This window comes from Lissotriton vulgaris, chromosome 9 (assembly GCF_964263255.1).
Source record: "Lissotriton vulgaris chromosome 9, aLisVul1.2, whole genome shotgun sequence".
In the NCBI taxonomy this organism is placed as follows: domain Eukaryota; kingdom Metazoa; phylum Chordata; class Amphibia; order Caudata; family Salamandridae; genus Lissotriton; species Lissotriton vulgaris.
In genome coordinates this window covers 508,891,207-508,915,382 of record NC_141697.1, presented here as the reverse complement: position 1 = coordinate 508,915,382, position 24,176 = coordinate 508,891,207, and the positions used below count along the sequence as shown (strand labels likewise).

The window sequence follows — 24,176 nt, the reverse complement described above, 5'->3', positions numbered from 1 at the left end:
TCTGACATTGTGGGTGTAGTTTTGTGCATCGTTGTGGGTGTATTTTCTGTGCGTGCGGCTGTATCTGTTAGTCTGTATGTGTCCGTGTGTTCTTGCGTCTTGCTATGCCTATTAATCTCCCCATGTGTGCGTGCAGTTGTATGCAGAGATCTGAGTTTGTGGGTATAGTTTGGGCATCGGTGTGTGGCTGTATATTGTGTGCGTGCAGTTGTATCTGTTAGTCTGTATACGTGTGTGTGAGTTCTTGCATCAAGTTCTGCTAAGTTATTGTCTGCGTGTGGACGTGCGCGTGCAGTTGTGTATGTTGAATGTGTGTTTGTGGGTGTGGGTGAGATCGCGTGGGTCTTGTTGCGACTACATGTGTCTGTGAGTCAATTTGTGTGGGTGCAGTGGTGTCTGTTAATCTGAGTGTGCTTGCGCTTCCAATAGTGTCTGTTACTCTCTGTGTTAGATCTGTGCCTGTAGTTGTCTTAATGTGTTTTTGTGTTTGTGGGTGTAGGAGTGAGTGTTTGTATTCTTTATGGGGTATAGGTGTAGGAGTGAGTGTGTGTTCTTTGTGTTTATGGGTGTAGGAGTGAGGTTGTTGTCTTTATGTTTTTTTGTGTTTATGGGTGTAGGAGTGAGTGAGTGTGTGTGTGTTTTGCATGGTTCTGGCAAGTCTCTGTGCACCCCATCTCCAAGATCCGAGTAACTGACTCCACACTCTGCGTGCTAGGTGTGTTTGAAATCACTTAAATAAAAGCAGTTTAAAAACTGCAAACAGCCAAGGGGGTGTTTTGCTGCTTTTCTCTTGCCCTGCCTGGGGTACCGGCGCACAGATACTCACCACACTGCCATGAGTTTAGAGGACACGGGGCTGTCCTTGGTCCGTTTTTTGAAATAATGTGTTCGAATACTTTACTCCACCCCCTCTCCAGCACTCCCCTCTCTCTCTCTTTTCTCCCCCCACTCCCCCCGCCCCCTCCCCTCTGCCTCCTGCTCCGGCTTAGTTTCCCTCTGTTTGCTGGTGCATATTCTTGCCTTTAACCTCCAGCCCGCACCTCGTATTTTTGTTCCGATCCAAGGACTTCTTGGCAGGTTTTTTGCTTACATTACACATATCACTCCACTCTCGTTTTCAATATTTTTTTTATCCAAGTGCGCACTTGTATATTTTATAGCCTAATCCTCATTTGTATCTTGCCTTCCCTTTTTGTTTTCCGGCAAAAAAGTGGCGCGTTCTTGGCTGTCTGCAGCTTGCCCGGCACACGGGTGATTGCATGCGGTCCGGCCGTAATGTCTAGTTTTAATGTTCCTCTGCGCGCTTTTCTGCGCACTCCGTATAATTTTTTGCTGTTATTTGTTGCCTGATTGTCCTCCCGGTGCAGCGGTGGCCTGTTTTCCTCCCCCTGTGGTGCGGTTTTATTATTTTCCCTCTGGCTTAGATGTGTCAATCACTCTCCCCCTGCCATTGGCTGGAGAGTTTGCGTCAAAAAGTTGCCAGAGAGGCGCTTTGCTCGGCAAAAGCTCTCGGAGAGTCGAACGAGCACCAGCTCCGCTGAGCCAACAACTGTGGTCAGAACCGGCAAACGCGCGCACCCAGCAGCACCCTCACCTCACAGCAGCAGCCCCCCGAGGTCTGTTTGGGCTGTTTTTGTACAGATTTAGGAGGAGATTTTCAGCCTTTCTCGGCCACTGCTTCCGTATCCTGTTCCTTCCAAGCCAGAGAGGGACCATCGGACCCACCCTACCGAGGTAAGCGAGAAACGTACCTTGTGTGTTGCGTGGGGTGTTTTTGTGGTGAGTGGTAAATATTTCAACTTTAGTTCATATATGTTGCCTCTGCACCTCGCAGAGTTTGGACTCTGCTTCCTAGGGTTTCTTTGTGTTTGTTTTTTGGTTATTTTTTTTGTTTGTTTTTTGGTTGGTGTTGTTTTTTTCCACTCTGCACGTTTTTGGATATGGTTTCGGTAAATTCTGCAGGTGTTGACTCCTTTTCTCTGACGGGTGAGTGTGTTGTTCTCCGGGCGCCTTTATGTATCCTACCACCTTCGCTTTTTGTTTTGAATTTAGCGGTAGTAATGTATGTATTATGTAGGATCATAGGACTCTACGAGCGCCAGGTTTAATAAACCGTTTTTCTGTTGTAGGTATTGGGGCGAAAAGATTTTTTTTAACTATGTTAATGCTTCTTCCGGTCACGTTATTATTAATAATCAGTTGGGCAACTGCCTTGTTCTGTCTTTTTTGTCCGATTTTCGGACTCTGTCCTTACTGAACGAATATCCGCGCAGGTTTACCGAGAGTAAATAAACACATTCCTCGCCTAAATACCCCAAAACTGACACAGGCCACCAAACAAAACCCGATTTCTGATTTGTAAATGTGTACTACAACAACATAGAAAAAGTAGCACGAAATATGTGGTCGGGCAGGATTGTATTTTTGCCTGTAATCTCGGGTCTTTTCAGCCTCTTAATGAAAATGCAAGCAGACCCGGGCAGATAATTGGGGAGGCGGGGAATCACATCCAGACTTTTTTTTTTTTTTTAATGCGCGGGCCAGGGGAGACTTTTTTCTCACTGGTCCAAGGAAGCATTTTCGTTCTAAAAAAAAAAAAAAAAAAAAAAAAGGAAATGTCACCCTGTATATATTGGCCAGAGTGGAAAATTTCGGTCAGAAATAAATGGTGTGTTAATCCCATGCTTCTTGGTTATTGGCAGACAGATAGCATCTTAAGAAGCTGCGATCAATACACGGCGAGGGAGGGAAGGAACCGGGGACCTGCCTCTGGCCAGACCGTATTAAAGCATCAACAGTGGGGCACAGTTTAAACCACCCTCCGGGTTATCAGGGTAAAAAGCGACATATGGACCTATGGGCTTTATTTTCTTTTCTACTATTTATCGTAAAACTCAGTTCGTAGGGAAGTTTTATTTTGTCATACATTTCTTTTTGCTGCGAAGACAGGATATGATGTAATCCTGGTTTATATGATTTTGTTTACATCATTAACAATACTGTGCGATGTGAGTGAATAATGAAACAGGCATGTTTATGCACTACAATTAATATTTTACTGGAAGTTAGTTGTATCTGTATACATCTAAAATTAAATAATTATACATTGTTTGTTCCAAATTTGCAAGTTTTAAAATCACACTGTGTGTGTATATATATATATATATATATATATATATATATATATATATATATATATATATATATATATATATATAGATAGATAGATATATATATTTATGTGTGTGTGTGTGTGTATTCATATATGTGGGGGGTTGTGCGTATATATTTATGCATTTGTGTGTGTGTGCTTGTGTTTCTATATTTACGCATTTTTGTGTTTTTGATGTGTGTGTATTAACGATAGGGTAAGGCCGTTATCCTTCCAGTTGTGTAATGCATCAGATTTAATGTTTGTGACTTCGTTTGCTGCCCTAGTTCACGAGTTCGCAAAAGTTCGCTGAAGTTCACTTCTACCTAGCCTCTGTGATTGGCTGTAGTGTAGACTGCTTGTGTTTCCTCCGACAGAAAAAGTTCGACAACACCAACTATTGGACCCTAGGAGACAGTAGCAGAGAGGGTAGAGTTACTTGTCAGAAATACCCAAATTACACTTAATAATAGCATCCTTCCAAAACTATAGTGACAGGTTGACTAGTATTCAATTCCATTTTTGGAATATTCTGATTTTATTAAAGTTGTTATAAAAAAAAACACAGATTCCAGTTGCACCTCGTTGATGTGTCTGCCTGTTGGGTTCAGTTCTTCTCTACAGCCCGTCTTTTTTTAACACCCCCTCCCCACAACACACACTAAAGTGTATTTTTCCCTAAAAAGCTACAGCGCAGTAGAATTCAGTGTAAACCATTTGGAACAGGCTAGAAGTTTCACAATGTGGAGCCTGTAAATGGGAACTAAACTTAAACGTTAGTGCTTCATTTGTGCCGGTGCCTGAAGACGGTGAGCACCACTGCTCATTTTTGGGGACAAACCCTATATTTTAAAATGAGACTGTGACCCAGAACATTAGTGAGATGGGAAGGCTGAAAAGCAAGTAGAAGGAGAAACAAAAAGGACGATTGCGAGGAAGGAAGAAAGTAGGATTGAAACCGAGTCGGCAAGAGTGAAATTGTCAGACAGCAAGTGCAGGCCGGCAAGAAAGAGGCACGAGGTGCACTCAAGCTCAGGCAACTTTAGGAATGGGCAATTACTTTGGGATTCGGCAAATACTGATTTTGCCAGCACCCACGGCGGGCTCCTAAATAAAACACAGAGCCCCCCACACCCGTTTTTATGTTTATTTATTCAATTTACAAACCAACACTGCCTGCACCCAAGCCAGCCAATGCGCCCCGCATTTCGCACACACATCCCTCCTTCATCTATTGCACCCTTCATTCATTCATTCACCCCCCCTCCCCTTTCTGCACCCCCGTATGCACTCCTCCATGCAGCCCCCGCGCCAGGTGCCCACCGGGCCGGCAGGCAGCAGCAGGCCCGGATCGCGCCCGGCGGAACCTTAATCACCGCGGAAGGTCCGCGGAGCAGGCCGCGTCCTGTAATTAGGGCAGCGTGTGCCGCCCGGATTATCTCGTTAATTTATCAAGAAAACATTTATTATAATTAATTCTGGGACAGGGTAATTAATATCGAGCGAGCGTCGAGCAACTGGTAGACCAAAGTATGGGGGTCGGGGCGGAGGGGTGGGGGCTGACAGATTGCGCCGGAACGGCGGAGTTTGACTAGAAGGGAATCCGCGAATCCGGTGCCAGTCTGCGTTTTGTATGAAATATGGTATGGGTGACAGCTGTCTGTCTCTTAGGTGGGTATCTTGTTGTATTACTGAGGCAAGTGACATTTGGGACCCAGTGGGCGTTGGAGAAACATTTTAAAACATATTCAAAAATGACTTTGGACTCAGTCTGGGGGGGGGAGGGGGGGGGCAGTGGGGCAGATTTACAAGCCCCTTGCGGAACATTTGCGTCACTTTGCCCATGTTAAAAATGACGCAAAAGTGGCGCAAGGGCCTTGTAAATAAGCCCCAGTGACTTTGACCTGGCAGTGTGGGCATCAAGGGTAACAGACAAGGAACTCAACCTCACGGGGCGACAGAAACAGGCGAGTGTGGGGCACTAGGGTGGCAGCGGGGAGTGAGAAACAAGACCCCAACATAAGAAGGCGAGGGTAGCAAAGCTGGGGCAAAAGGGGGTTTCACCCCTGTTTGTGAGAGTAAATGCACTGAACCTCAGTGTCTGAGGACTTCTGAGGTAGAGGCTAAAATGAAAACCCCCATGGCTGGATACACCAAGGGGGTGAGGAAAACATGGGCCGAACGCCAGGGTATTGGGTGGGGATGGGGGAACTGTGCCTGGAGCTCGGGACAAAAATGCATGGAGTTCAGAGGGTCGAAGTCCATGGGCACCAAAGGGTGAAGAGTTGAGCACACCAGGAGATGGACACAAGGGAGGCAGATAAAATGGCCGAACTGCAAGGGCTTGGGGCAAAGATGCGTGCATGGCAGATGGTTGAAACCTCAGGGCAGCAGCGAGTGAGAGACGCCAAGGGGTGAGAACTCCTGGAGATCCAGGGTCAATGTGACCCAGGAGCTGGCAACACCGGGAGATGGGCACACGCGAGAGGCTAAAGGGCCCGAACTGCCAGGGTTTGGGGCACACATGCATGGAGGTCAAGGGGTTAACCCCCCCCTCCCTCCCTCCCCCCACAGGCACCGGTGGTGAGAGACTAGGAAACAAGTCCGAAGCAGTTGACAACATGTGGGGCAGGAGGGAAGTATTGTGCACGGATGGGTGAGAGACAAGGGCCCGATGGGGAACAGAGAGGCCACTCCAAGGTCCACGGTGGGCAAAGAAACGCCATTTTGCAAGGTCTGTCACCCTGATGGGTGGGGGCAGGGGCTGGCTCTGCCAGGGGTGTGAGAGCCGGGCGGCTGAGCCTCAAAGGCTGACAATGTGCATGTAACCTTTGGTACCTTGCTACTCGCCGCAAAGCGCTTCAACGCCTCCTCAGGTTAGTAAGCGCTATATAAGTACAATTTACAATTACAATGCCAGGAGTTAGTGAGACTGGATAGTATCCAGGGTTGGGGTCGAGAGGAATGGGAGCGAGTCCGATTCGCGGAGCAGGAACAAGGGGACAGTGACAGGAGCAGAAGGGGGGGGGGGGCACGGGATCGACCCCCATGGACGGCACCAGAGGAGCTGAGACAGACGAGGAGCCGATCCCTGGGGGTGTCCGGGTGGGACCAGTTAGGGCGGGAGGGGCACGGCTCTGACAACACCAGGTGGAGGAATACAAGGGTGGGGGATTATATGGGCCTACCCCAAACCCTAGTGGAGGATTGCCTAGAAGTCAGGGGGTACAACCCCCTGGGCACCAGAGCGAGGGAAGAGGGGCGAACCGCAAATGGTGCAGGCGCCATGTTATGGGTAGAGATGACTAAAGCAAGAGTTGAGGCCGGTGTCGTAACACACAGCGATGGGGCACCCGGCAGAATGTGATGAGATGCCCCTGGCTGTCCTAGATCTCATCATTGTTCCTTGGCCTTGGGCAGGATCCCCCCACCCAAAGTGTTAGGGCCCCCTGCATCGCACGAGCTGCACGGGCGTGTGTCACATCACTGGTCGAGGCCCTGTGGTCCGAGCCACGGGCTCAGAGGGCAGCAGGACAAGGTTGTGTCCACTCGAGGGACGAGGGGCCGATGCTGACGTCACGGGATGGAGCGAGGGACATGACGGTCCACAGCAAAGTGCTGCTAGGGCAACGTGGACGGGGGTCGAGGGTCAAACCCCCATGACATCAAAGGGCGAGAGGCAAGGTGCCAACACCATGGGCTGGCAACACCAGGGCAAGGGGTCAAATACTGAACCCAACATGGATGGGTGCAAAGGGGTGAGGGGAACACCAGGGGGCGTAGATGTGCCAGGCAGGGAGAAATATGTATCCGGGTGCTAGCGGAGGATGGTACGAGGAGGTAGGGACGCTAGACCCCCCCCCCCCCCCCCGAGAATGCGAGCACGAGGGGGTGAGGGCAAGGGGCAGAACCCCAGCTGCTGCGGTCACCACGGGGTTGAAAGGGACGGGGCTTAACCTTCAGGGACAGTGGATATGGGGGGGGGGCAAAGCCCTAAACCTAGAGGAGAAGGGCCAGCGAGGGAGGGGTACAGGGAAAGGAGAAGTCAGTACCCCAATACACTTAAAGGAGACTGCCCATTTTCAGACAGAAGTCCGCTGAAACTTTCCATCGTGCTCCAGTCCCCGCTCTCGGCCGAGTAATGGTTTATATGTGTTAGGGGGGGGGGGGGGGGGGGTGTAGAGAGGCCTTTCCTCAAGCGGTCTCGATTGCCGGCGAATGGCTACATCTGTAGTCTGTTTGAAGAGACCCGGGGGATCGGCGGAGATATGACGTGCGCCTGTCAGGCTGTCACTACTTGTCCTCACCCGCCTGACAGCCGACATGACATCATATGTTATCAGATTAACCTTTGAGCATGCAACACTCTCCCCTTCACACTGAGGAAAGTGGCTCGCCAGATCTGTCCTCTCTGTGGAACTGCGAAATGGAACACGATCGCCTATAGTGAAAGTTTACAACACAGAGATGGGTCCGGCAAATGGTGAACATGATACAGAGGAATATATATATATATATATATATCTCAATTGAAGCAACCGGCTTGAGACTCATTAAACCCGGAGAAGGAAAAAATTACTTATACTGTTGGTCCCTGTTTGAAAAAGCATTTCCTTAAAGTAGTTCTAATAACAAATATATCATTTGCATCTGAGGAGTGTATTGAATTATTAAGAACGGATAAGCATTGCTTAGATTTATTTGCATTTTTCACGTGTGCCACTAAGTGAGGTTTGCAATTTCACTAAATGTAGGCATTTAAAATGTGTAATGTGCATCAGACACATTGTATGTTTTTTTTTAAATGCGACACACGAATAATACATGCACGAAACTGAAGTGAAATACATTGAATTACTATAGAACGAATCACATACAGCATATCGAGAGGGAATCCTACTAAATCTTGTGTCTGGTACAGGATAGGCAGATTCACGAAAGCTCCCAACAAACATTGGGTAAAGAGTTCAGAAAAGTTTGGCCAGCGGGGGGCAGCCATTATTTCTCAGCCATTTTGAAGCTCTGTGGTTGTGTTTCTAGAAAGTGAGTGAACGCCACGTGCCAGCTTTTATTTTTCTCGCTCATTCGCCTTAATGACTTTTAAAATGTAGTTTGTTTATTGCGGGAGGACAGACATACAGGGGGCAATGTGGTAATTCGATGTTTGTAGACTGTTAAAACATAGTTACTGGATTACAAAAAAATAGCTTGAAACTAAGCATTTTAAACTACAGTTATATAATGAAGATGACTTTTTTCGGATTGTAATTTTAATTCAATGTTAATTAAAGGTTAATTGTAGAAACAGTGACAAACGAGAATAAAAGAAATACAAAACATACATTCCAGGTGCAGTTTCCTGTCTGTACATTTTTTTAAACTCCTAAAAGGAGTAACGGGAGAAAGAACGTTCTCACCTTCAGATACAATTTATTAAAATATAATAAGATATAACCAATTGTTACTTCGCAATTTCGCACAAAGAGAAACATAAACTATAAACCTCATGGGCGTGGTATAAAAAACTTGTGCGAAACGATATCTTTAACCTATAGGTGCGAGATAATGGAAAATGAAATATTAACTTAAAGCCCAATTGTTACATTTCTAAAAGTTGTGAAAACAATACTGATTTAAATACCAATAAATATAATATTAGGTATACAGTGTGCTATGTAGCAGTTCATAAAGCAGCCCTGCCGCTTCTAGGCACTGTAAGGAACAGTCGTTGATATTATTAGTCACTTTTTGATGCTCAAGGCCAGTTGGGGAAAACTACACATTTGCACTTTCGCCTGCATAGGAGGCTGAAGCTGGTGCACTTGGACAGCACTCGGTGAAAAGTTCTAGGCGCTATATACGCGTGCGGTTTCACAACCCCAGCGTTTACACTTGACTTTAGACAGCTCTTGCTGGCCTCGCATAAACCCTCCCACAATATTCCGGGTGCGAGACTTTTGTTGACGCCATCAGCAGGCCCGGCGAGGGCGGAGCCGGCAGCCGCTCAGTATTGTTTATTGTTAATGACTTGTTTGTTTATCGCCCCCACTCAACACATATAATCAACACCCTCCAAAGGCCCCATAACTGTGTTATGTGCCTTCCAAATCTAATTACCCAGACTACTAATTAGGTGAAAATGGGCCTCGCGCTGAATGCCGGCGGGCAGGGCCGTTGCTCCAGTTCGCCAGGCCTCAAGTTGCTATTTTATAATGTAAATGGACCCACATTCGGGCTCCGGCGCAGCGGTTTGAATGTCGAGGAAAGCCGGGGAGATAATTAAAAGCTCTGTTGGTGTAATGACCGCAAACTAGGCAGAGATAGGGGTCGTGAATGCCCCCTTTGTCCACCCCCTACAGGCTTTGTTATCGGCATTGTTTACATGAGCTAGGACCCCTTTGTCTCGGGAAATGGCCCCAATCAGGCCTTGTTTGAGACAATTAGCCGGTGGCAGCCCGTGGGCCCTATGCTAATGGCGGGGGCTGCATCTGGAGCGGGAGGGGGAGGGGGTGCTGGCCTGGCTGGGAGGCGTGTTGTGAGTGGTGGGGTGGGGTGGTGCGTGGTTGTGGGGCACGCTTATCTGCTCAGCAGAGCTCCCTGGCGCTTCACACTGGCGTGGGGAGCCTCAGAGCCCGGGACAGATCAGCTCCGCAGCACTCTCTGATTGTGTCTCCTCTTCTAGGCGCTGAGGACCGGGAGCTGCGGAAGAGGCCGGAGCCCGAAGTGAACCTGCGAACCGCTTGTTTTTACGACGTTTGTCCCTCACAACTTTAGCATGATGTCTTACCTGAAGCAACCACCTTACACCGTGAATGGGCTGAGCCTCACCTCGTCGGGGATGGACCTGCTGCACCCCTCCGTGGGGTACCCCGGTAAGAGGCGCCCTCACCTCGTTATGATGTGAAGTGGGGAGTCTGGGACTGATTCCTCCGCTGTGTCCGGCGAATTCACATGGTCTGCGCTGACTTTACCTCGCGGATTTGAGTGCATGTTCACTACAGCCACTTTGAGCGAAAGTTGTGCACACCTTAACTTATCACCATTCGTGGTATTTGCCTCTAGAGATTCCGAGTAAGCCAAGGATCGAGTGGCTGAGGAATGCAGCTGTACCTGGTTGGATGTGATTGGTTTTAAACTTTGTAAAGCGCTCTGTTACCCCGGAAGGTTGGCCTGGCGCTAGGAGCACAGTCATAGCAAAGAATGCCTCGCCTTCCATACTAAAATGCCTAATTCTCTAGTAGTTTCCTGGAGTGTGGGAGATCAGGTTGAGGACTGAGGGAGCCGGTTGTGGGAAGCTTCTTCCAGGGTCTGGGCAGCCTGAGGCGCAAAAGAAAAACCGACGGTGCGGTTTCAGGAAAGCCTGAGTAGAGCAGACTTCCCCAAATGGGTCTAAGTGCAAGTTCTGCCCCGTGCCTTTACGTGTCCGATCAGTGCACGATGAGTGCAGACTTTACCTCATGTGTCTAAGTGCGTGATGAGTGCAGATTCCACCTCATGCCTTTCATGTGTGATCAATGCACGAGTGGAGACTTTACCTCATGGGTCTGAGTGATGAGTTCAGATTCTACCTCATGCTTTTACATGTATGATCAATGCACGAGTGGAGACTTTACCTCATGGGTCTAAGTGCGTGATGAGTGCAGATTCTACCTCGTGCCTTTACATGTGTGATCAATGCACGAGTGCAGACTTTACCTCATGTGTCTAAGTGCGTGATGAGTTCAGATTCTACCTCGTGCTTTTACATGCGTGATCAATGCACGAGTGCAGACTTTACCTCATGTGTCTAAGTGCGTGATGAGTGCAGATTCCACCTCATGCCTTTCATGTGTGATCAATGCACGAGTGGAGACTTTACCTCATGGGTCTGAGTGATGAGTTCAGATTCTAACTCATGCTTTTACATGTATGATCAATGCACGAGTGGAGACTTTACCTCATGGGTCTAAGTGCGTGATGAGTGCAGATTCTACCTCGTGCCTTTACATGTGTGATCAATGCACGAGTGCAGACTTTACCTCATGTGTCTAAGTGCGTGATGAGTTCAGATTCTACCTCGTGCTTTTACATGCGTGATCAATGCACGAGTGTAGACTTTACCTCATGTGTCTAAGTGCGTGATGAGTGCAGATTCCACTTCATGCCTTTACATGTGTGATCAATGCACGAGTGCAGACTTTACCTCATGTGTTTAAGTGCATGATTAGTGCAGACTTTACCTTGTGACTTTATTTCACTCCTTGGGCGTGCATGATGAGTGCATGTGAATTACGGTGTGCTTCCGAGGACAGAAGGAGTGTAAACTTTACTTCACGACTCCGAATACAGACTGGCTCTCGGGATTTCAGTACGTGGTCTGTATTTATCACGAGACAAGTGGTACAATGATGTGCCTAAGAATGGCATTGAATGCAGATTTGTTTCTGCGTGCAGTGCAGAATTTACCTCACGGCTTTGAGTGCACCATGAAATCAGACCACACTCTTGCGTCTGAACACATATCTGCATGCCTTACCCCGTGTCTCTGTGGTGAATATATCGACATCACGGCTCTGAGATCGTGATGTGTGCAGTCTCAGATGTGGGGGTAGTGTGCGAGAGACCAGCACTTCACTTCACCAGTAGTGTTTTATTTTAGGCTGATTTTCTGCCCGCAGTGTGTGACTCCCCACCAAGTTCGCCTGTATTTTTTGTTTGCTGTACAGGAAGCCTGCATTTTGAGGTTTACTTTTTGATAAAGTTTCGTTAACTAGTTGGTTTGTTTCATTTATAAGCGGGCCCGGTTGCACTTTTCTAGTTGCGTGTGGGGAGCGCCGGAGATTAGGGAGATCTTCCGCAGAACGGGGAGGGGCGCGCGGCTCTTCAGGTGCTGCGGGGTCGCCTGCGGTCACGTGGGCCCCGAGGACGCTGGAACGAGCACGTCGCCGTGAGGCCGCGCACCGTGATCACGTACAGCCACGCTCACTTTGCTTCCTTTGGTGTTTCCCCCTGCAGCCACGCCCCGGAAGCAGCGGCGGGAGAGGACCACCTTCACCCGGGCCCAGCTCGACGTCCTGGAGGCGCTGTTTGCCAAGACCCGCTACCCGGACATCTTTATGAGGGAAGAGGTGGCTCTGAAGATAAACCTCCCGGAGTCTAGAGTGCAGGTGAGTGAGAGCTTGGTACTGCAGTATTACATACAACCCACCTGTCCATCCTCGAGGACTTACATGCATTCCCTGAGGTACTACAAACAGCCCACCGGACCCTCTCCAGGTATAGGTTGACAATCCCTGTGCTAATACGACGAGCCCACTTATCAGTTTTAAGGATTTACAGACCATTCCTGTGGCACTGAAAATAGTCCACTTGTCCAGTTTGAGCTCCTACAGACTAGCTGGTTTCACAAAAATCCACCCACCGATGAGGGAGTTAGGGCAGTCTTGAATTCCCGAAACTTGGATCTCACTATAGGTTGGACAGAAGTTAGATCTCATTATAGGTTGGACAGCGGGAAGTGCAATAATACTACTCCATAAAAAACACAAAGAATGTGACCTCTCATCACGGACAGACAAAATCAGACAGGATGAGCAGGCGCTTGTCAGTAAAACACAGCACTCTGTGCTCGTCAGCCCATCTTCATATTGTTACAAGACCACCTGATCAATAATTGGTTATTACAACATTACTGGCGAGCCCCTTTTAAAATGCCTGGGTATTAAAACAACTCTGTTATCGATCTTCTAGGACTAAGGCACCACTACTATTCAACCCCTTGGGTACCACTAATATCCCACCTTTCCATGTCGAACGTCTTCTAGGCACACCAGAGACCTAGGCATTTTTTTCACATTGGAAAAATCATGTGAAGTATTCAATTTCTGTATTATTTGAATGTCGTGAAATTTCTTCATGATTTTGCCCACAGGAGACTATTTGGGCAGAACATGCCCTGTGTGAACAGTAAATCTCTAGCCAAGAGACAGACTCCTTGCACCAGTCTCCTGCCGGTATGTTTTGTGACTTTTGAACAAGAGTTACACCCTCACATTCAGTTGTCACACAAGATACTAGCCACAAACATTTCGTATAATATGACTCATTTTATCAACATCTGACAAGAAATTGTGATTTTGACCAACATGCACTCACAGATTCACTAGCTATAAATAAACACTCATGTGTGTGTCCTTAGGACCTGCAGATACTGGTAACAGTCCATGTCGACAAACTCGCAGACAACCCCATGTATTTCTCTTCCTAGCTAGGGTATTACATTGGCATACACCCTTCTCTCAAACCAAAGGGTTTACTAATAACCACCCTCCCAGCCAGTGAATTTTCAAAACACATGCTTGGGGGGACTTAATGACTATCACTTGCGTACAACAAAATCCCCACCTGTCACTCAGGACAATTTACAGCGGGGAATCAGAGAAAGCCTACCTGTCCACTTAAGAAGGCTTACAGTCTAGCATACAGACATACTACCTGTCCCATTAGGAGGCATGTACACTATTGAAGAAGTACAAAAAAAACTCACACTTGCTTAAACTTACTTATGTAGGATTGATACACCTCTAAACGGAATCTTTAATTTGTATGGTCGAATGTATTTACCACTAAACATCTAAGTTTCCCTACAAAACCAATTTTCTTCCAGACTAAAACTTCTTATATACATCTAAGTCTTATCCATGGCATACACACATTTTTTTCTTAATCCCTCATATTTTTATTCCTTTAAAATTGCAATATGAACTTTCACAACTATCAGTGATTTGCACCATCTAAAATCATATTTCCCTAGATTCTTGGAATGCTAAGAATATTTAGTTTTTGGGTTTGCCTCACTACTTGCTCTACAGACTTATTGTCAGTTTATTACCACATGTTTGTGTATACTTCTCTGCTTTGACCTTCTATTTTATCTAGTATGGCTATTTACTCCTTCAAGTTATTTGTATCTTTATTTCGATACTTACCCTCACATGTATGCCATTGTCTTAAGTCATGTCACATCCTTTATGTAGGAAGTTTCCATTCTACATAGCTCCGATCTGAAGTAAAGTCCAGCGGAATTATGTAAATGAACAATATTGCTGTTTTCTGCAAAGTTATGAATTTACAGCACTTGTCACATATTATACCATCTGCTGCGCAATTTGCAAATTTCAACAAAAATGTTTCAAGCTCAAATGGATGGAAAGGTTATCTGTTACCTGTATATTGCTTCATTCAGATATTAAACTAATCCTAACATTGTGTGTTAAAATAAAAAATAGTGAAATTGTAATGCTAAACAATGTGTTGCATTATGCACCATTGTTTGCAATTTCTGTTTTGCATAATTTAGTCAACTTCACTGCACAGTTGCATAATTTAGTCAACTTCACTGCACAGTTTGGCCTTGCATTGCTAGATAATTTCCCGTGGCTCTCACTAAAATGTACATAGTTGTCACTGGCCGAGTTTGTGTTTCATAAAACATGATACGTGAAAACACCAATATACCTATTTATATATGAGCTAGTTCAATCACTTATGCTCCCACTCATATGAATGCCATTTTCCTGGTCCCTGTTAGTGACATGTTTGTATTTTAATCGTCAAGTATGCAGGTTTCCCTGTGTTCATCAGCCTCCACTGCGACAGCAGTCTGCAGAATGGAACTGTATAAGTTTTATATATCGTAAATTCTGCAGAACCTTTTCTTTGTGCAGTGCTCATCTTGCTTAGAATAGGTCATCCTGTGTGCCATTTTACCTTGTTTCTGAAAGTCCGGGTTTTACATTTTCCCAAAAGTGAAATTGAGTTTTTGGCTGAAGCACACATTTTGCATCAACTTGAGAATTACTCATTTTTTGCCTCAAAGATTCCTCTTCATAAAAATGTATACTTCTGACAGATTTGTGATAACCCCAATCAATTCATTGACATTAAAAAAAAATACAAAGTTATTCACTTTGCACATATCTAAATTTAGAGTAAACGGCCTTAGAATTTGCTGTGTGGTGACTTGGTGGTTTTGAAAAATGTTCAAGCTGGCTCAGAATTAATTTCACTGAAAGCAATGTGCAGCCCCAGCACTATAGTCCTCTGGAGGAATGCAGTGGTGTCGGCTCACTCAGAATACCCATGTGCGCCAGGGAGGCTTTGAAGCTGCCTACATCCAGGATGTATGTGGTTTCAAGTCTGACCAGTAGTAGGCCCTGCTTATCTGGAGAAATGTCCCACTCTATCTCCCACAGTATGTCCTTGATGATCAAAAGCGGTAATTGATTCAGAGTGCACCCACTTCGGGCCCAAGATATTCACTTTTACTCTAGGGATCCTGAGGGAAAACACCTCCATTCCAATATGGATCTCGTTCTACTGTTCAGCAGGCTGAAGTGTTATTTCTGTTGCAATCTGACCAACTCTAGCTGTCTTGACTCCAACCCACAGCTAGTCTTAAACTGGTCTTACATTCAGCCACAATTACCACCTCTTTCTGCAAGAGTTTTGATTTGTGTGTGTGATGAGAAAGTCTGGTGGTAAACTTCTAGCATTAATGATCACCACTTGCTTTAGGGAAACAGCCTTTACAGTGCGGCTTGAATCATGATGTGTCTTAACAATGCAGCCTGAACCACAAACTCATCTTTACAAGGCATTCCTTTACCACGCAAGTCGTTACAATGACTTAACTTAAGGAAAGCCTTGTTAGAGTGATGTTGGTCTTTAAGTCCAACACTTTCCCTACTGTTGCGCATACTGGAGTTGGAATAGTAAATTATACTATTCCAAAGTCCAGTGCTTTCCTTAAGGGAAGTCGTTGTAACGACTTGGATGGTAAAGGAATGCTTTGTAAGGATGCACCCATGGTTCAGACAGCGTTGCTAAGGCAGGTGTGGCAAATGCCCACGTGGTTCTGAAATAAAACCCATGCATAAAGAACTGGGAAACCAGTGGAGTAGTAATTACCTAGATGGTAAGTACCAATGGATCTTGGGCACAAGTAGACTTCTCTGTATTGTACGATAAACTACTTGCTTCCTCTGCCATTTCTGAGACTGCAATGGCTTCCTCATGTTTTGTAATGTGCCCTTAGGTGTATTATGCTTTGAGCAAATTCTTGCTGCTTGCTTTTCCTCGATAAGTGGTGTTGCAAGTTGCCTTGCCCAGAACTCACATACTGTCCATAACATTAATTGATGGTTCTTTTTCCTTTTAAGGTATGGTTTAAAAATCGCAGAGCTAAATGCCGCCAACAGCAGCAGCAACAGCAGAGTGGAGGGCAAAGCAAAGCAAGGCCGGCCAAGAAGAAGAGTTCTCCAGGGCGGGAAGTGAGCTCAGAGAGTGGAGCCAGTGGGCAGTTCACACCACCACCTAGCACAGCCGTACCCACCATCTCCAGCACCAGCGCACCTGTGTCCATCTGGAGTCCTGCTTCCATCTCCCCCCTCTCTGATCCCCTGTCCACCTCATCCTCCTGCATGCAGAGGTCCTACCCGATGACCTACTCCCAGGCTCCGGCCTACGCCCAGGGCTACTCCAGCTCCTCATCCTACTTTGGCGGCATGGACTGTGGATCCTATCTGAGCCCGATGCACCACCAGCTGACGGGAGCGGGGGCTACCCTCAGTCCTATGGGCACCAATGGGGTGAGCTCCCACCTCAGCCAGTCCCCAGCCAGCCTTTCCACTCAGGGCTATGGTGCATCCAGTCTGGGCTTCAACACAGCCACCGACTGCTTGGATTACAAGGACCAGGCCACCTCCTGGAAGCTGAACTTCAATGCTGACTGCTTGGATTACAAGGACCAGACATCCTCGTGGAAGTTTCAAGTTTTGTGAATGGGGTAAAGCAAGGGGAACTCTTTGGGATACATACACTGGGCGGGACATTCCAGCGTAGCCATTTTTTGGGTAAAAAAGACGCTTCCTGTGATCCAAGTCATATCAATCTCCTGCTCATATGGAATGGAGAAGAAGAGAATTGATTATGGCGACACAAGAAGGATTCCTTTGGACTGATGGACTTGTGACCTTCCTAGATTTAGCAGACAATGGTTACGATGTTTGGCGTGAGTAGTGGATCCGCGCCTGGCCTTTCAGCCCTGGTCTGCAGCCTGTGCAGGAGTCCGCTGAGGCGTCCAGTGTTGGCCAAGCACTACTGAAAGTGCTGAGATGGCGACGACAAGTCCGAGCTTGTGAACATTTCATGATCAGACCTCTAGCTGGCTCTGAAATTACCTTTCAGGACTACGTGAACTGTGCGACTGACTGTCCTAGATGCACTACTTTATTTAAAAAAATAAGAAATGATGTTTATAAGGAGTCAAAATGTAGTTTTTCAGAGACAATCAGTGTGTGTCTTATATAAATGGTACATCTGTGGTTTTAATCTGTGCTAGACTTCAAACTGTGATCTTCTATATTGTATGCAACTGTGAACTTGGCGCCACCAAGGGGGGTTCTTCTGCCACTGAATAGTTTATAATTATGACTGGAATTCCGAGCCCAGCCTCCATTACCATTTGCAAAGAATGCCTTTAGCCAGAGGCAAGTGTGCGCCCGGGCCTTTCAGAGCCATCTGAGGAGGGGAGGCCTGGTGGCGCGGGCCCCTGGAGCCTGCTGCGGGACGGGTTGCAGGGGGCGACGGCCACCTGACCTTCTACAGAGGGCCACCTGTTTCTCTGCTCGCATATGCGAACTCAAGGTATATATGCATCAACCGTTTCCTTCTCCCGGAATTGGCAGGATATGTATGGTAGCATTAAACTTGTTCTAGCACAAAGAACTGGCCTTGCACCTTTCTTCGATATAAAACAAAGTGGATATTTTGATATCAGTTGCCTGAGAAAAGAGCATATTTTTGTTTTGCCATTTATGTTTTTTTTTTTTATATATATATAATGCGAACGTCATGCCAAGTCATGTTAGGGCACTTGCATAGGAAGCATGTGGATATGCTATTTGTAATATATGCTTCTTGATAGTTGTCTAAATATTATATATCGCAATGACAATCATTAAAGCAAGGTGCCTAAATGAGGCGATGAAATTAGAGGCGGAAAGACATTTAGATTATTTCTGAATGCGTCTCAGGCATGGTTTAAGAAATTTTACGTTACAGAACCGACGGAATGTTCTAAATCCGTCCTACACGGCAGAAACCAATTACCGACACTCAAGAACAGCCTAAAAATGAGAAATTCAACTTTGCCTTCAGTTTGGAACTATGGAGGTTTCAGTTTGGTACTCTGGCGGTAGTGGGCAGCTGAATACAACCGGTTGAACGCCACTCCCCCATAAACACAAACACGTATTTCGGCTTTTTTTTTTAGCGCTCCGAAGCAGACGTAGCGCTATATATGATACCTTACCAAATAAACACCTTATTCCGGATGCGGTAAGTATTTACGATTTGTGGGTGGACTCACAAATACTCTCCGTACTCCCTAAAACATAGATTTTTAAACAGAAATAGTATTTCTCCTGGCTTAACGTATTCTTTGAACTTTGATGGATAGTTTTTTTATTTTTTTTTTATCCTGGCACATACGTTCTGACATCCACAAGTGGTTTGTTTCCTCTTTCTGGCTTGGAAGGAAAGTGGACACCAGTCAGCTGCGGTCGGCCTCAGTATTTCTTGACAATAGTGCAGAGTGTGAAAGAGGGTCGTGGGCCCGTGAGGGGGCTGGCCGAGGTGAGGGGTGGAGCAGAGTAGCCAGTTTGCCTGGTTCCCCCTTACCTCTGAGGTGGCTGAAGGGGGAGGAGGGCCCCTGCTCAAAAGCACCCCGGCCTCGGCAGGGCGGGTGTAACCAGAATCCCGAGCCCGTCGAGCAGAAGTAACCGCCCAACAAAGAGCGTTTGAGTAAAACATTTTTAAACCTATAATTTCAGCAGCTGAACATAAGGCGTCCTTGTTCATTGGCCCCCTTTCTTTGGCACCTGGGGTGGAGGCCGCTGGCTTCCTTCCGGTGCGTGCTCACTCTGGACAACTACAGCTTTATAACGTAATTCTTTATAATTCACTTAAAGAGCCCCATTTTGCATGGCGTTTCTCCATTGTCGCGATCCTGTTGAGATGCGGTCACTAGGAACTAGGAAATAGCCCTTAAATAAAATAAACGTAGAAGTCCTGTTCAAATAGTCATTTCCCTGCAATTTCTAAATACTCGAACGATGTTCTTACTTTTCTAGCGCTTATTTGCTTTTTTTTTCTTAACTACACGAAGCACCATATAAATTGTCTATTGAATTATTTAAACGCAATCACTCATTTTACATATCCAGTTTGTTTAAGATAACTTGATTGTCGGGGTCAGGTAGAACGATTTATTCGAAGATTAATCTACATCAGATAATTTTTAAGTTTCTTGTCGCGAATATTCACTCGAGTAAATTCCGATTCGTTCTCATTTTTATTAAACGCTCTTTGCCAGTGTCATATTTCTTTTAGCGTTAATTGTTGCTTTTATTTTTCTAATCTTGCCTTGGAACTCGGGGGCTTTTTATCTACACTAAATCAACTTTTTCGAATTTTACAATTATGCTTTGCTGCCGAAAGAAGGCAACACTTTCGGGTGTCTAAACGGGTATATGCTTAAGGTGCAATTCCGGTTCCAAAAACATTGATCTTTGCTTAAAATAAAATGACAAAACACTGGCCAGCAAAACATTGATAACTAGGCTGAAATGCGATTATAACAAAAGAAAACTGCTGAGGTAACTTTAGATGTCCGCAGAAGCAAAGGTGTGCGTGCAAAGCATATTATTTCGGTCAATGTTCAAGGTGATGGAACATCTTAGGCGTTTTACTTGGTTGTTGAATGTGCATTTTGTCTGCCCCATCGACCTTCCTTTAGGGCTGGCGCCGCTCGTACCTGCACTTCAAACTCGCACCCCTTCCATTCTGCCTCCCCTTAAACCGGGGAACTCGCCTCATATGTACGAACCAGTCCAATTCCGAGCGAGCCCTGGCTTCAGTCTAGCTTGAAAACTGCCGCATTGGTAGATTAGTGGGTGTAGACACTGAGTGGCAAATTCGAACTTTTGGGAGAATTACTTTGTTGCTGAAGAAAGCGCATCGAACCCCCATGGGTGGCGCTACAGAGGTATATCGGGGCATAGATCGGATCGATCAGGCCAGGGGCGTAACGCAGGGCTCTGCCGCACAGTTGGTCCTCGCCCTATGAGGGGTCAATGAGACATGGGGTGGGGGGTGCATCACGTTCTGCAGGGGGTGGCATCGTTTTGCGTTACGTCACTGGACCAGGCGCTTCTTCACGGGTCCCCGAGTCCCACTCGTTCACATCTACAAACTCAGGAGGCGTGTTAGCGACACGGAAGGGACAGTGGCAGTCACATAGAGGCCGACGTGTCTGGACGGAGGCCGTTACATCTCAGAGTCGCCTTTGATGGGCCAGTGTGACTGTGAAAGAGTCAGGCACGCGTCCGCCACTTTCCTAGTAGGCCAGTGGCCACTGGAAGCGAGGAAGACTGCGAACCACGTGACTCAGCACTAAGTGAGGCAAAGGATTGGAGATGGTTCTTTCTTTGTCCAGAATGCAACTAAAAGGCTGGCGGGGCCGGGGAACAGTCAACCGCTATGAGGCTGGTAAAGTCAGTCACAAGACAGGACAGTAGGGTGACTGGGGCAGAGTCGCTCACTTCATTTATCCTCCCTAGTAAACCCCTAAAAGTGAGGCAAAGTCAGCCACGTGCCCGACTCAACTGTAACAGCGTGGCTGGGTTGGCGGGTGTAATCCTTCCCCCCTATCAACCGTCAGAATGATGGTAGAACGGGGAGGGAGTCAGTCTGGCTTCAGCCAGGTAGTAGTGTGGGAGAGTCAGTCAGACGTGCACCTTACTTCTAGAAGGCATTGGACACAGGGGGAGAAAAAACGGAAGTAACTTTGTAACAATGTGGAACCTCATGTAAAGCGCTCTGATGCCTTCGGGTCCAGCCAGCGCTATATAAAACTCAAATAAATAAATAAGTGTTAATTAACAGGCCCGGCCTGTTAATTAACAGGCCCGGCCGGACAGGGGTCTGAGGCAGTCCGTCACATCTCAAAATGGCCATAGAGACTGTCGAGGGGTTGAACCCCATCTTAGAATGCCAGGGCACACACAGTCGCATGGGAGACGCAACGCAGCCAGTGACAATGCACCCTTGTCTAAAAAACAGTCAGCAGAGGCCGGGAAGTTGCTTGGCCAGTCTGTCCCTTTGAAAAGCTTGCCGGGAGGAAGAAACTTCTCTTGACTCTGCCCCAGCCCTATCAGCTTGGAAACAAACACCAGCCTGACACCTTCCGATAGTTAGCAGAGGCGGACTGGCTGATTGATCCCTAAAGTTTCCCACGGCATCCGTCACAACTTATTCTCTGGCATGTAGGGCTCACCGGATGTCCAGACCCCATCAGAGAAGCATTTTACCTCAAGCTAAGAAAGGAAGACAACGCACAATCCTTGCTTCATGGCAAGAGTCCCCTCCTCAGCAGCTCACTGACCCCCTCTACTGGCAAGAGTAGTGAATTACTGGAATTGGAACTGACGTATGGCAAAAGTCCCCTCCTCAGCGGCTCTCTCGCCCCCTCTACTACACGAGTAATGAATGACTATACTCTGTGCCGACGTAGGACAAGAGTCACCTCTTCATCAGCTCGACCACCCCTCTACCGGCAAGAGTAGTGATTTACTGGACTCAGAGGTGACTTATGGCAAAATTCCCCTCCCCCAGCAGCTCTTTCGCCCCCTCTACTGGCACGAATAATTAATTACTCGACTCTCTGCAGAAGCATGGCAAGAGTCATCTCTTCAACGGCTTGCTAGCCCCCTCTACTGGCAAGAGTAGTGAATTACTGGAATCTGCGCCTACATATTCTGTTGGGAAGACACAGATGCGCTTTATGTAATGCGTGTGTGGCACAGTTTCGTCACTTGCTCTAGCATTAAAATAATTGAGCTTATGATGCACAACGGTGCATATACTTTTCCTTGCCCGTTGTCTCCCCGTAGCCTATGTCTTTCTGCGTTTCTTTCGCTTCCACTGTTTCTACCCGAAGCACAGGTGCGCATATTCAGATGGAGGCCTATCTGGAGAGGATGTGGCGAAACGGCCAATAATGTAACCAGTGCTCGTGTCAAACGCTCCAATACCTCCTGGTCGGGTTTGCCCTATATAAAACTGCAAAACAAATAAACAATAACGTGTATTAACATTCCAAGTTTCACAATAATGACACGATCATTTTAGAGTACAGATTTTGATCAACAGGAAACCTACACAATTAGATCCTCAAATTATTCCTTTTTACAAAACAGGCTTCGGTTTCTACCACAATCGCTTTGAACGGGGCCATTCAGAGAAGCCCGTCAGAATAGATCTCAAAGCACAGGCAGACGTCATCAAGCGACGCAACATGCCTGTTGTTAGTGATTTTTAGAGCTGGGTTACCAAGGACAGATACACGTTCTGTCTTTCTCTGCACTGTGTGCCCCTCTAAAGAGCAAACTACTGTTTAATTTTATGGGACCACTTAATTCATTCAGCAATTCACACAAGGAGTATACAGGGCAAAAGAATGTTCTAGATATCAGTTGCCCATTGTTATGGGAAAATTCAAACAGCATATACCACACCCCTGCCCTCCCCCAGAGAGTTTACACAGACAAGTAATTTCAATACAAAAAAAATCTTCACTACAACTGCACCCCTGGTTAAACAAATTGACACCTTTTTCTATTTTATCACAGAATACAGAGAATCAAATATTCTACAGTACTCAATTCCTGCTATCAGTGAACCTATTCATTCTTGACTGAAAAAAAGCATTTTTCAAGCAGTTCTAAAGAAAAAGCGAAGGGATAAAAAAAGCAACACGTTACGTGTATCTTTTTGCTCACCTGTGCCATCTTGGAGCACTGGTGACATTTACAAAGCAGGTGTTCTTTAGCCACCTACTTTTAACCACTGGTGTTTCTGATATTGATAAAACTTGGTAATGCATTACATCACCACATTTTGTAAAGATTACACTATTCCCTCCTTTGTTACTTTAGCCTTTGAGAGAGACCAACAAAGCACCAAAAAAGACAATAAATTATACTATTAGAATATTACAATTAATATAAATTTAGAAAAAAACAAAAAACTCTCCAGCGTCTGCGTCGTTTTTAATTACCTACACACTCATATACTCATTTAAAGAGTAAACTGCATGGACACTTAGCTAAACTGAATGTAATTTTTTGTTTACGCATCTCACTTAATTTTGTCTTCAAAACACCGCTTTTCTCGCTCTCTCTTATTTACATCTGCGTATGCATTCAACAACATTAAGTATATTTAAAACGGATCTTCCATATATGTAGTTGATTATAATTTACGCCAGACGAATTTGCGTTCTTGAGCGCAGCGGACTTTGGAATCCGCAGATCTCTTTCCTTCTCTGAATCCACGGATCTGAAAATACCGGAGACAGTAACTATAAACCGTAAGAGCCCTTTTAACAACAGCCTCCGGGAAGACAGCGCCCTCTAGCGGAAGAGGAGCGCATTATCGTTTGATGCAGGAACAAAATCACTGTGCCAAATAAATAACTAAACATTTGATTGTAAAATAATGCCAGAAGGAAGATTTACTTCGTGGTTGTGTGTGTGTTGAAAGGGGGTTCAGACATGATTCCCGTGGGTGTATAGCAAGGAGCACAATGTAATATCCCGTTGCTCACTGTTGGTGGCCAGCAGTTTATGTGCTGATGTTTTCCCGTGGATGGGTGGCGGTGGATATTGGCTAAGCTGCTGTCTATTGCTGTGAGTTTCAGGGAAGCTCCTGTCTCCTGCCTGTGGGCATAGGCAGGTGGTGAACACGTGATTGTGGGACGACAGTGGGTATTGACTGATTTGCTGCCGTGGGTGTGTGTTTGTGGTGAGCGCCGTTGTCCTGTCTGTGGTTATTGTGCTGACTCTCTGTCCGTGGGTGTGTGTTTGAGGTGAGCACCGCTGTCCTGCCTGTGGTTACTGTGCTGAGTCTCTGTCCGTGGGTGTGT

At 46.4% G+C, this 24,176-nt stretch overlaps 1 protein-coding gene across 1 annotated transcript; it reads left to right on the top strand.

Moving 5' to 3' along the window:
• Window positions 1-1,072: 1,072 nt before the first annotated feature.
• OTX2 (orthodenticle homeobox 2) lies at window positions 1,073-17,903 on the top strand. Its single transcript, XM_086936670.1, has 4 exons — window positions 1,073-1,734; window positions 9,834-10,023; window positions 12,146-12,297; window positions 16,351-17,903. The coding sequence occupies exons 2-4, from the start codon at window positions 9,927-9,929 to the stop codon at window positions 16,969-16,971; spliced, it is 870 nt and encodes a 289-aa protein (XP_086792796.1). The 5' UTR covers window positions 1,073-1,734; window positions 9,834-9,926; the 3' UTR covers window positions 16,972-17,903.
• The last annotated feature ends 6,273 nt before the right edge of the window (window positions 17,904-24,176 follow it).

What these genes read in the sequence shown, in the direction of transcription:
- OTX2 (XM_086936670.1), top strand. Translation starts at nt 9,927, where the DNA reads ATGATGTCTTACCTGAAGCAACCACCTTACACCGTGAATGGGCTGAGC. An exon ending in CCCCTCCGTGGGGTACCCCG is followed by an intron (nt 10,024 to 12,145) that starts GTAAGAGGCGCC and finishes TTCCCCCTGCAG; the next exon opens with CCACGCCCCGGAAGCAGCGG. An exon ending in TCCCGGAGTCTAGAGTGCAG is followed by an intron (nt 12,298 to 16,350) that starts GTGAGTGAGAGC and finishes TTTCCTTTTAAG; the next exon opens with GTATGGTTTAAAAATCGCAG.